Genomic DNA, 12010 nt, shown 5'->3' with positions numbered 1-12010 from the left:
ACGATCAGCAGTCTTCACTTGTTCTTTTTTTTTTTTCACATTTATTAAGGCAAAAAATTATATTAGAAAATTTATTTTTTTTTCAAAGTAAGTTTTTAAATTTCTTATAATTTCGTTTAGAGTGACATGCAAAAGGCACTTATTTGAACACTGATACAAATTTTATTTTTATTTTTATTTTTGTGGGTGGACAAGATTGGCATAAATGAGCCGAAGGCGTTTCGGTCAAAACGACATTCACCTTTCCTTTTAATGCATGCTTTATCTTGATTCCCACTAAACTCAACAGAAAAGACATAAATACATAAGTTGTTTATAACACTTATTCACATAATTAATCTTTTAAAAAATTTCTTTGGATAACACTGTACGAGTTACAGGTTTTCCTCATTATTACCACCTATAACAAACGACAAAAGGCCATTATCATGGAATTTGGCATAATCTGATAATGGCCATTTTCTTTGGTAGCCACGCTATACCTTTAGCAGCCACCGCGACCGCAAATCCTCATCGCCTTAAAAATTGAAAACCTTCTTATTTTCATCCTCACAATGATCACTGCCTTGGACTTATTACCCCGACAAAGCATTAAAACGATTAGCATTCGCCTAGTCTTGGCCGTCATAATATATATAAAGGCCTAAATCACCACTATTATTTCAATAAATTAGGTATGTAAAAGAATAGGCTAGGCAAGTCACTTGGTATAGGCTGGCAACGAGGGATTTGAATAGTTTAAATGCTATTAAAAATAGGTCAACGGTATACAAAAATTGAATTTTATAAAAAAATTAAATTCATATTTAAAATCCTGCCAATAATTATTAATAATATGATATTATTGAATAACAGTATAAAATGTTGTTATTAATGCATTTGGATTAAATGCTGATACTAAATATAGAAGAAAACTTATTCCCGTTCGAACCGATGTTAATGTTAAATTTAATCCATCCTCGCAGAAACAATTCTTTTTTATTTGAACCCTGAGGCCGTCTTTTCTAAAATCAAGTACAGCACTTACGGAACTATTTGATTTCACTTTTTTTATTTTTAATTTAACGCTTTCATATTCTTATTCTTTATTATTTTAGAAATTCGTACTAAATAAAAATATTTTATTATTATTTTATTGTATAATCATTTCAAAATAAAATAACTTTGTGATTAAGGTAAAAGTAAGAAATAAAAAATAAAATCAGTCTTCTTAATATTTGCAATTTTCATCGGTAGCCTTCATTAATTGTACATTCTCGACATTTGAAGTCTGAGATGACATCCTCTCAAGTAGCTTCATCATTGAATAACAAATTGAGCCTTAAAATATTTAAATTATTTTATGAAAAAAAAACATTTATAAATATAGCTTTTCATATAAAGAATGATACGATCTTCGAGTGGAGTGGGTGCAGTAAAATTATACACTTGAGAGGATCCATACCCCTTTAAATCTCCATAGATAATCCATATGAATGTACCAAAAAAGGAATCCATACCAACTCAAGACTAGATGTAAAATACTAACTCCCCCTCCCCCAAACTTTTTTCTTTTGTCAAAACAAATTTACTACAATTAATCCTCGGATATGCGAATATTCTTAAATATTGAAGAATTCAGCATAATTATGTCAATATTTGTTTACTATATGGCACTATTCTTATAAGTTTAAAGCGTAACACGACTCCACTACTCAGGATAGAGTAACACAGTCGCTAGAGATAACTGAATACGAACATAGAATGTTAAATAGAGAATGAGAAATCTCAAAATTGTGAATCAGGGAATACGAACATGGGATGAAATGTCAGAATATCCTTGGACTGATGACGGTTCCCTACATTATTACTCTACTTACTCAATATGTACACACCGTTCCTAGAATAAAAAATTGTGCTCCGCACAATACCCAAATAGCCTTATCCGATCCTGCTTTATTACTTTGATTTCATTCAAACATTTATACAGGAATTTGATACCCGATTCCTTTAAACATCAGCTAGATGATTCTCTTGCAAGCTGGACTGCCTTAAAGAGTGAGTACCTTTATTGACTTTCATGCAGCCAAGACCTAGATACAGTACAATTAGGTAGAGTGCAGTGTGCTGCCTACCACTTGGAAACCTACATTCCAAAGATACCTTTTCCGTTACAGGAAACAAACAAGCAGAGACCTTTAGTCCACATGGTGAAGAAAATGACATATTTAGAGTAATGCAGTCCCTTGAGCTTCTTCAAAAAGCTCCAAACTGTAATAAAGAAATTTCTAAAATGAATGTATCCATTTCTTCCGTTTTGATACATAATAACATGTGGAACCAGTATTTGGGGGCATCAGAATAAACGGTAAGGAGACTGCATAACCATTTTAAGTATCTGATCCACAAACTCCAACCAACCAAATCAAAAGTTCTTTCAAGAGTGAACAGTTCAATCATGTCAATTAGTGACTGTGAGAACAAACTAGAGTCACAGTTTATCCCCATAAATCATGCCATCAACACTACGATGAAAATTTTCACTACTAGACTAAAATACATCCCTTTCAATTGCAATATCACCAAAATGATGGATGAACACTACAATGAAAAATTATATCACTTCTTCACAAAAACAAAATGAAAACATGTAATCGAGCATATTAGCTGGTTGTGAAAACGAAGAGACCCTTTTTTGGTAATTTGAAAAAGAAGACCACACCAACAGGCAAGAATATCATTATCTAAAACAGAGGTGAAGATTTAAGCCTTCGGGGAAAGGGGCAGTATTCCGATTAGGAACAACTGGTTGGTATAGGAGATAAAAAAAGGAACACAACCATAAAAGAATAATCTGTTCCTTCAAGGACACTTCAATCTCGCTAAGACCTAACGCTTGTTTGGGAATATATTTTTTTAAGAAATAACCATTAATTTCTAAAAGATTTCCTAAAAAAATAGTAAAAATAAACGACTATTTATTCAAAACCAATTATACGCCTAATTTATACAGAAAGGAAAAATAAAAGGCCATGGCAAAGTATTCCTCAAAATTTAACAAGATATCAGCAACAGACAATATTGCATTCTGCCTAACACAATTGATATCAAATTTAATCGAAGCTTGCAACACTTTTGCATTCTCTTGGAAAAAAGAGCAACCGAAGTATCAGAAAATTATTACAAAATCACACAAAAATAAACCATAACAACCAGAATCATCTAGATTTAATTTCTAGCTAGGATTAAGAACACTTCCAAAGAAATGCTGATACCAAAGACGCCAACACACAAAATCCATAGAACTCATCTTGCCACAAGAAAAACATATAATCTTCACATATTCAAAAAGAAAATAAAATCGTTGATTTCACATAGGTTAAGAGAGGCAAAGTGAGCGCTGGATGCAGAGGTTTATCGACCCATTCTTGCTTTGTGTTCTTCCACAACCAAATTCAGGAAGAGATCGATGAACCGCTGCCTCCAGTGACTTCACCTCATCTCAATACACACCGAAAATAAACAATAAATTCCGCAGAATAAAGATTAAAACAGAAACACGTTTTTGTAATTTTTTTCTTTCCTTCGTTTTCGCGTTATCTATTGAGAAATTGAACACAGAAAAATGGTAGCTAAAAACTGCGAATACGATGGCACGATGTGGAAATCATAGATCTGAACGTAAACAGAAACGCAGAGGCGGTTTCTCTTCCATCATAATATGCACATTCAGGGGCTAAAACTCTCAATAATATGAAACTAAGCAATAAATAGTAATAAAGAAAACAAAAATAATATGGTAAAGAGAGAGAGAAAGGGCAATATATGTGATATGAACCAGGAATCTGTGGAGTCACCGTTGCACCATTGCGGCAAGTGTGTATCGTTTTCTCTCTCTCTCTCTCTCTCTCTTTGTTGTGAGTCACAGATCCACAGCGACTTTTCAAAGGCCAATCATTCTGCATTTTTTGTTTGTTTTATAGTAGCAAGTGAATTACTGTTGTGCCCCTGTTTCCAAATTCAATTCTTTTCTTATTCTAATATTATTATTAAATTAATGCAACTTTTCATTTTTTTTATTAAATAAAAACAAGTTGAATTTTTCAAATACGAGATATATGGGTTCAAGTTGTATTTAATATTGCAGCAAAAAAAATTGTATTTAATATTTACGACTTATTAAAATTATTTTTTATTAAAAGATATCATTCTCTTGCACTTCTAAAAAATTTATGTAGTTAAGGATAAAAAATTATGTAATTTTAAAAATATTTTAACATGTATTTCAAAGTTCACAATAAAAATAATAAATAATTTTTTATTAAAAATTGTAATATTTAATATTATCAATTTTTTGAATTAGGAAGAGTTTAATTTTAATTCACTGTTAATATAATTTTTTATATTATTAACTAATTATAACACATCATAACTATAATTTTTATATAATTATTAAAAAAAATAATTCATACCAATATTATCCATGATTTGATGAAAATATAAATAATTTATTTTATAAAATTTAATAAAAATTTATCATATAAAATTTTTATTATATATTTTTAAGCATATATAAAAAATATTTTTAATTATATAATTTATATATTTAATTTGAATTATTTATAATAATATTAAATAATCAGTTTTTTTTTCTCACTCCTGTATCATAAAAATCCTCGCATTTAAAATATATTACATTTATCTATCAACAAAGAAAAAAGTTATATAAATAAGGGGGATGGGGTGCTGTTGAACTCTGGTGGGCCTAAAACTAGGTTTTTACCCTAGCAAGTCTAAGTGAGAGTAATTACTTCAATGTTGATGATATACGTGACAGTGAAATGCACCTGTAAAAGAATTTTAATGTTCCAAGTAGATATTTATACTATAATCATCATAATGATAATAGTAGTAGAATAATACTTTTATCTGATGAGATAATGTTGAATTATTACATAAGATTAAGACGTATTACTCTAATATCAATACATGATACAATCCAACTTAACGTAATTATAAATTTTTATACACCTTAAAGTAGAAAACATGACCTGTAAACTATAATCCTTCGAGATAAGTACACATAAACATAATGGATTATCAATACTAAAATTTGAGTAAGCCTGAAATTAAATACCCAACTAATAACTATTTACGAGAATCTAGAGGCGTTGATTATTAATTTTAGACCCTCATACAGCCTTTTTATTTTTACTCAATTTTCAAGCAGCAAAAATAAATAACATGGATCCAACTTAATTTTTAGCACATATATGCAAACAAGTATTTGGCTTAATCCAAAACTATATATACCCAAAACAATACATGGATGTATAAATATATTGAGTCAGTCACTGTCATATAGGAATTATCTTTTCTTATCTTAATATAACAATCATTAATATTCAAAACATACAAGATAGCTACGTTTTTATACTTTGATTTTAAAAAGAAAAAGTGAGTCGTATGTATAGGTAATTAAAAAATATAAAAAAGCATATATATTATTTATGATTTTTATTATGTAGTATTAAATATCAACAATTCATACATCAAAAATACTATTTTTAAAATAAAAAGACAAATATTAAACACAACTTGAACAGTAAAATATGCAATTTGATTAAAAATTATTTTCAAAATTTAAAATTTTAATTTCTTAAATTAATAATTATCAATTACATTGGTCTTTACTTTTACAATTAAAAGACATTAAAATTAGATAATAAATTTAATAATTCATCACATTAAACGACATAATCTATTCTTCACACAAAATAATATTGTTTTAAAATATTTTTAAAATAGTTTATTTTCATCTTTATTTTTTTAATATTTTTAAATAATAAAGTCTCATTATTTTCTACAAAGTCTTCTTCCTTCGTCTAATCACTATTGTAATGGAGGTTGAAACTATAAAATTAATATTTTTAACATATTTTAAAGAAATTACAACAATCCCTCCTTTATTACTCTTAAAAAAATTCTAAATTACAAATGAATAATTATAAAAAAAAAATATGAAAATTTTACAAGTAGCAACTTTTAGAATATCGGGAGAATAAAAAAGTCTTGAAGTAACAATTTTAAGACCCTTCACCGAATCGATGACAATTAATTTTTCACTAATACATTTGATACTTAAATTTAGTAATTTAACTGAAAAAACTCAATACAAAAAACCTTTACAACATAAATATTATTACATCGTTATCGTTGAAGGAATGAAAAAATACTACGAACTTTTACATTAAATTTAAAAACAAAAATAAATAAATTTTTTAAAATTAGATATCGATGTATAGGGCATTTATATATTACTCAGAGATGCTAAGTATGATATGATAGAGTTGACAAAATAAACATGTTTAATTAAACTGACTCGAATTTATTTGATAAAATAAAAAAATTGAAATTTAAATTATAATTAGATTTTTTTTATTTGATTAAGTCAAATAAAAGTTAATCTTAAAAAAGTTATATATTTGGAACACTGTTTTTTTTAAAATTAGATATCGATGTTTTTAGCTTTTTTTTTTTACTGTTTTAAAAGCCTTTTTCCAATTAACAAATTTGAGAAAGTATTATTACTTTGAAAGACAGACACTCGTAGGAAACACTACACGGTATTATTACTTTTTAAAGTTTTGATATGATATAAAAAGAAAGAAAATAAATAGATATTTGGTAAAATGTACGATGTAGATGTTAAAAAAAAAAAAAGATATTCAAATAATGGCACCCATTATAATTAGCCTAAAAAAAAAAAAAATGTAAATTTTGCATAGCATATAATTCTTGGCCCTTTATGGTTAACAAAAGCTCCAAAACAAACAGCTTACATGCAACACGCAGCTTGATGAATGAAGGAATCAAGACACTTGTCCATTATCCCCATAACAGACAAAATAGTTACAGCTGAACTTTTTAAAATGGATCTCATGCAAAGGGTCTCACCAATTATTTAATCAGACGATTTTTCGTAAGGGAGTATTTTAATTAAGGATTAAATTATCTTTATTAATCAAATTTGAAAGCATTAATTATAAAAAAATAATTTAAAACTCCATAAACTTACAAAACACGCATGGAAGTACTAGTATAAATTAAAATAATTAACCATTCTACATGTAGAAAATTACTTGTAGAACAAGTCAAATCTTTAAGTAGCTCTCTCTCCAAGTCCTCTCTGGGAAAAATAAATGACCCATCCGAAAAGTAAGTAAACTAATCTCGCTGAATCATTAATCAATTTCATTAAAAAAAATTGACTAATTCTATGATATCATTGACTAATCTCATATTCGTATTTGACGAAATTCAAAATTATATGGATTAATGTAAGAATTAATTAAGTTGATCATTTAATTTGTTACTTTGTTAGTTTGACTTATCAAAAACATATCGGATGTTAGATTTTCGTCATATGGAGAGTGAACAAATGATATAAATTCCTCGGAGAAAGTTAACACTGCACTATGTGTAGCCACACTCGAACTACATGGCATTGTGTTATTCTTTCGGTCTTGGTTAAGGAATCTAATCGTAAGAGGTCATAAAAAACCACAAAACAAGCAAACGACAAGATCAACTTCAAAGTACTACATGCAGTCAACACTTTATTGTTGTGAATGAGATAAAGAGATAAAGGGAAAAAGACCACATCACTCATTCACACATGCATGCTTTGAACGAAAACCATTTATGATAAAATGAAAACCCTCCTTTTCCTTAAGCCAGTGCACAATACACGATGAAGGAAGACATGCATGCATGTAAACCATCAGCAAAAGTGAAAAGTAAACCAAATGAAAAAAAAAAGGACTCTACTTCCTTTATTCCTTTCCACGTTGTTTTCCACTTGTTTCAAGTTTTCACACCCCGCTAAGGAAACTACCTAAACACCTTATATTAACCATCACACTACTTCCCTTTATACTTAACTCCCACATTGATGCTTAGCATAGGTTACTTATACTTAAACCTTGTCATCTTAATTATACTAATGATAATTAATACACCATGGCAACAGCAGAAGCATCTTCAACAGTACAGCCAGAGCAACAACAAGCAGGCCCAGAAGCTGTTCCAAGTTCTAGTGCATGGCAATCCTCAGGATCTGTTGGCCCATTTTTTGTTGTGATGACTGTGCTTATAATTGTTGCTCTCCTTTCTTGTTATTTGGGTCGAAGGTGGAATCCAAGGGCTACAACCCCGTTAGAAAGTATCAGAGGTAGAGGCTTTTTTGGGTGGCTAAAGCGTGTGTGCAGAGAACGTTTTGCCAAAGATGTTGAAGTTGGTGGCGTTGGAGCGAAGGTGATGGTTTGTGACCAAGAGGACATTCATTGTATGGTCAAAGATGGTGAGGTTGCTCACCAAAACATAACCCAAGTTTGATTATGTGTTTAATACTTGTGGTAACCTACCTAGTTAGTCCACATTCTTGGCAATTTAATTTGATTTGACCATTTATGTGTCTGCTATATTAATTATTGTATATTATAAGGTAATAGTTCAAATCAATGTTTTCTTGGAAAATGTCATTAACACTTGGCTAGCTGTTAGGTGGAGGTATTTAAATTTGGTTACTCAACTCCAATTGAATTTGTGCGCTTTTTATTGTGAAGAATTTTTAAATACAATAAGGACTAATTCATTTAGATAAAAACAATAACGTCTACAGATACTTCCAATAAATAGTCCGAAAATTTTATTTTGGTTAATGTCTTCCCTGGCTTTTGAAGGTGATTGCAGAACAAGACATAATCATCGCTTTCTCGCAAAAAATAAAATAAGATGAAATTAAGAATAGCAATATGCTGTTATCTGGACTAGTTGGTGATTTGCCAAAACAACATTAATGCTATCAGATACATCTCTGTCTTTGTACATGATGTACCTTCCTACAATAATGAACGATCTGTTTCTAACAAAAAAAGAGAGTGTGAATTATGAAGACAAAGCCACCTCAACCTAGCTGTAGACTACAGTGCGTAGAGAGGGGGCATCACATGGATGGTGATTGAGGATATGTCATCAGCTGTGTCCCTTTCATACAATGTAATAAACGTATTTAGTTAGTATTTATTACTCGGTCAACCCTAAAACGAAACAAAAATCCAATTAACCGGAAGACAAAACACTTTTATTATACGGATGGTTACAATTCCATGTACCCCATAAACATTATTGTTATCTATTTATTAATTTTTAAATTGTACAAAGGATACATATAAAAAGATTAATAAATAATAAAATGATATGAATGTTTTAATTTTTGTGATATTTTATCATTTTTAATAAACAAATTTATTATATATACATTAGAAATATTACTTATTTATTTGATTCATTTTTTCTTTTCATTATATAAGAGCTGCACAATATGAAGCTAAATTTACAAAAGTTATTTCAGCTTAATTTATGATATTAAGTTCAAATCTCAATTGATAAAATTGTTTTAAATAAGTAATATTATTTTAACACTTAACTTGAGTATTTATACACTTTATATAAATTAAAAAACAATTATGTTATAGTTGTATGAGATGTATAAACACTCAAATGAATAATCTTACTCACTCAAAGAACAAAATTATCTCCAGAGATTATAAAAATATTTCAATAGCACAGCACTAAAATGTAATTTGAGAAACCAATCAAGTCCATATACATCTCATCTAGATTATAGAACAATCTGACACGAAATTCACTTAGCCAATTTTCATAAAGTTGACCTCTGTATATTTAGTACATTCTTCCTACTAACACATTCAAATTTCTTATTAGATCAGAAGGGCGGTGGAAGTCTCCTATACAAAGCGTCAAAAAATACTTTTATAATTGTCTGCAGTTTTACGTAATTATTATACAACATATAAGAAATCTTTATTTTTGACAAAATCATTTCTGATTAAAAAAACAAGGTATACCAATACCATGATTAACATTAATCATTACCCTTTTAAAATTGTAAAATGATCCCAAATTACGAGGACACCACTTATCGGGGGTTAAATTGCAGATAAGAATTTACTAAGAATCTAAGACGACAGTGCCTACGAGTTTCCTTGAAGGCGCACATGATGAAAAGCTTAATTAGCAACCTTATTGAGAGAGTTGACAAAATGGGTTAGGAATGCCCACGACAAGTAATAAACTTTAGTGGACTGAATTAAAGAAAACATATATCTAATTTAAGTTAGTAAAAATAATACTTAAAACGGGTAATGTTTAATTTTTTAAAAAAAATTATTAACTCGCATCCAGATTATAATTACTAAAAAGACCAAATTCAAAATGTAAAGTTCAAGTTATATATTTTATTTCAAACTTGTTTGGACCGATCTAGTTGAGAATATTTATTTTGCTCTAATTGCTGATTAATTATTATATACTCTTATATAGCCTGTCGTTATAAGTGAAGTCACCGACGCGTTTTCCATTCCCACACCACATCCCGTGATACTAAAATAACCCACGTCTCATACTCCTTCCCCCAATTCTCCTCCCAACACATATGTAGTTTCTTTCTTTGCATTGAGAATTTGATGCATTATTAGCTTTTGCAGTTACACTTTTTTTTTCCTTTTGTGGTTCTTTATTATTTTGTTCATTATTATATTGATATTAACATGTCAAAGCTTCAAGTTCATCAAATTAATCAACTAAGGGAGATTTTTGCTCGATTTGATATGGACTCAGATGGTAGCCTAACTATGTTAGAGCTAGCAGCACTTCTTAGGTCATTGGGGCTCAAGCCTTCAGGTGACCAAGTCCAAGTTCTACTAGCCAACATGGACTCAAATGGTAATGGCACTGTGGAGTTTGATGAATTGGTCAAGACCATATTGCCTGAAATGAATGCACAAGTATTGTTGAATCAAGAACAACTTCTAGGGGTGTTCAAGTGCTTTGATCGTGATAGGAATGGTTATATATCAGCTGCAGAGTTGGCTGGGGCAATGGCAAAAATGGGTCAACCCCTCACTTATAGAGAGCTCACAGAGATGATCAAAGAGGCTGACACAGATGGTGATGGAGTGATTAGCTTCAATGAGTTTGCCACTATCATGGCTCGCTCTGCCTCTGATTTCTTAGGCCTTGCATTGTGGTGACCAGAGGCTGAGTCTACAAAATGTTATTCATTTCATCTAACTAGAAGATTATTGAATCTTTCAAGTTTTCCTTTTTGTTGGATGTGTAGCTTGTACCATAATTATTTTGTTGGGTAGTTTCTATTTGAACGATTGAATCAAATAAATAATGTGTAGCTTGCATTGTTGGATATTTGGAGTGCACTTTAAAAGTTCAGACACAAATTTTCAACATTTTATTTTATCACAAATTCAGTACTTTAGCCTATAAAAGGCACTCCTCCGAATAAATATGTTGAATTCAACTAATCTGATGTATTCTTTTTTCCTTTGTTGATGGACCTGTGGTTAATGGAGGAAGAATTTCTAAGGATTATAACTTATGTTACCTCCTTTTCCCTAGAATCTAAATTGTCTTTTGATTAAGAGTCTATATATAGAGACTTAGAAGAATGTAAACTCTCCGAAGCAATGAACATGGAGCACTGCGTACCTTTATCAATTATTTACATACATGTTCCAATAAAGCATTTGAAAAAAATCAACACATAAAGAAATTCTAGTTTTAGTCCAGATCGGCTGTATTGAATAAGATTGCCAAGAAAAAAGAAAAGCGTATTTAGCAATGGACATCAGTGCCACACCTTAATAGCTTATGTTAATGTTCGATCTCAATCAGGGTTTGTCCTGAATCCCATCCCACATCATATGGGTTGAGAACGTGCTTCTGCATTCATAATTGGAACTAATCTTACTGTTCATTGTTATTATTATATAGTCACAACAAATTCATAATATTAATTCTTTTGATAAATTATTATTACTATTATTATTATAAGAAATAAAAACTTGTTTTTCGATACATTAATTAAAAATTATTTTAACTTTTATTCATTCATGCATATAAGTAGATATATTTATTTATTTAATATATA

At 29.5% G+C, this 12010-nt stretch overlaps 2 protein-coding genes across 2 annotated transcripts; both read left to right on the top strand.

Annotated features, from left to right (window-relative positions):
• Positions 1 to 8001: 8001 nt before the first annotated feature.
• Positions 8002 to 8376, top strand: LOC113874790. The gene has a single exon (XM_027513003.1). The coding sequence runs from the start codon at positions 8002 to 8004 to the stop codon at positions 8374 to 8376; it is 375 nt and encodes a 124-aa protein (XP_027368804.1).
• A 2108-nt stretch (positions 8377 to 10484) lies between these two features.
• Positions 10485 to 11181, top strand: LOC113847820 (probable calcium-binding protein CML15). The gene has a single exon (XM_027477112.1). It carries the CDS (start codon positions 10614 to 10616, stop codon positions 11094 to 11096), a length of 483 nt encoding a protein of 160 aa, XP_027332913.1. The 5' UTR covers positions 10485 to 10613; the 3' UTR covers positions 11097 to 11181.
• Positions 11182 to 12010: the final 829 nt, after the last annotated feature.

Source organism: Abrus precatorius, unplaced genomic scaffold (genome assembly GCF_003935025.1).
Source record: "Abrus precatorius isolate BTA unplaced genomic scaffold, Abrus_2018 Scaffold8, whole genome shotgun sequence".
NCBI lineage: Eukaryota > Viridiplantae > Streptophyta > Magnoliopsida > Fabales > Fabaceae > Abrus > Abrus precatorius.
The sequence above is the reverse complement of the archived record's forward strand: the minus strand, read 5'-3'. Positions and strand labels throughout refer to the sequence as shown.

What these genes read in the sequence shown, in the direction of transcription:
- LOC113874790 (XM_027513003.1), top strand. Translation starts at nt 8,002, where the DNA reads ATGGCAACAGCAGAAGCATCTTCAACAGTACAGCCAGAGCAACAACAA.
- LOC113847820 (XM_027477112.1), top strand. Translation starts at nt 10,614, where the DNA reads ATGTCAAAGCTTCAAGTTCATCAAATTAATCAACTAAGGGAGATTTTT.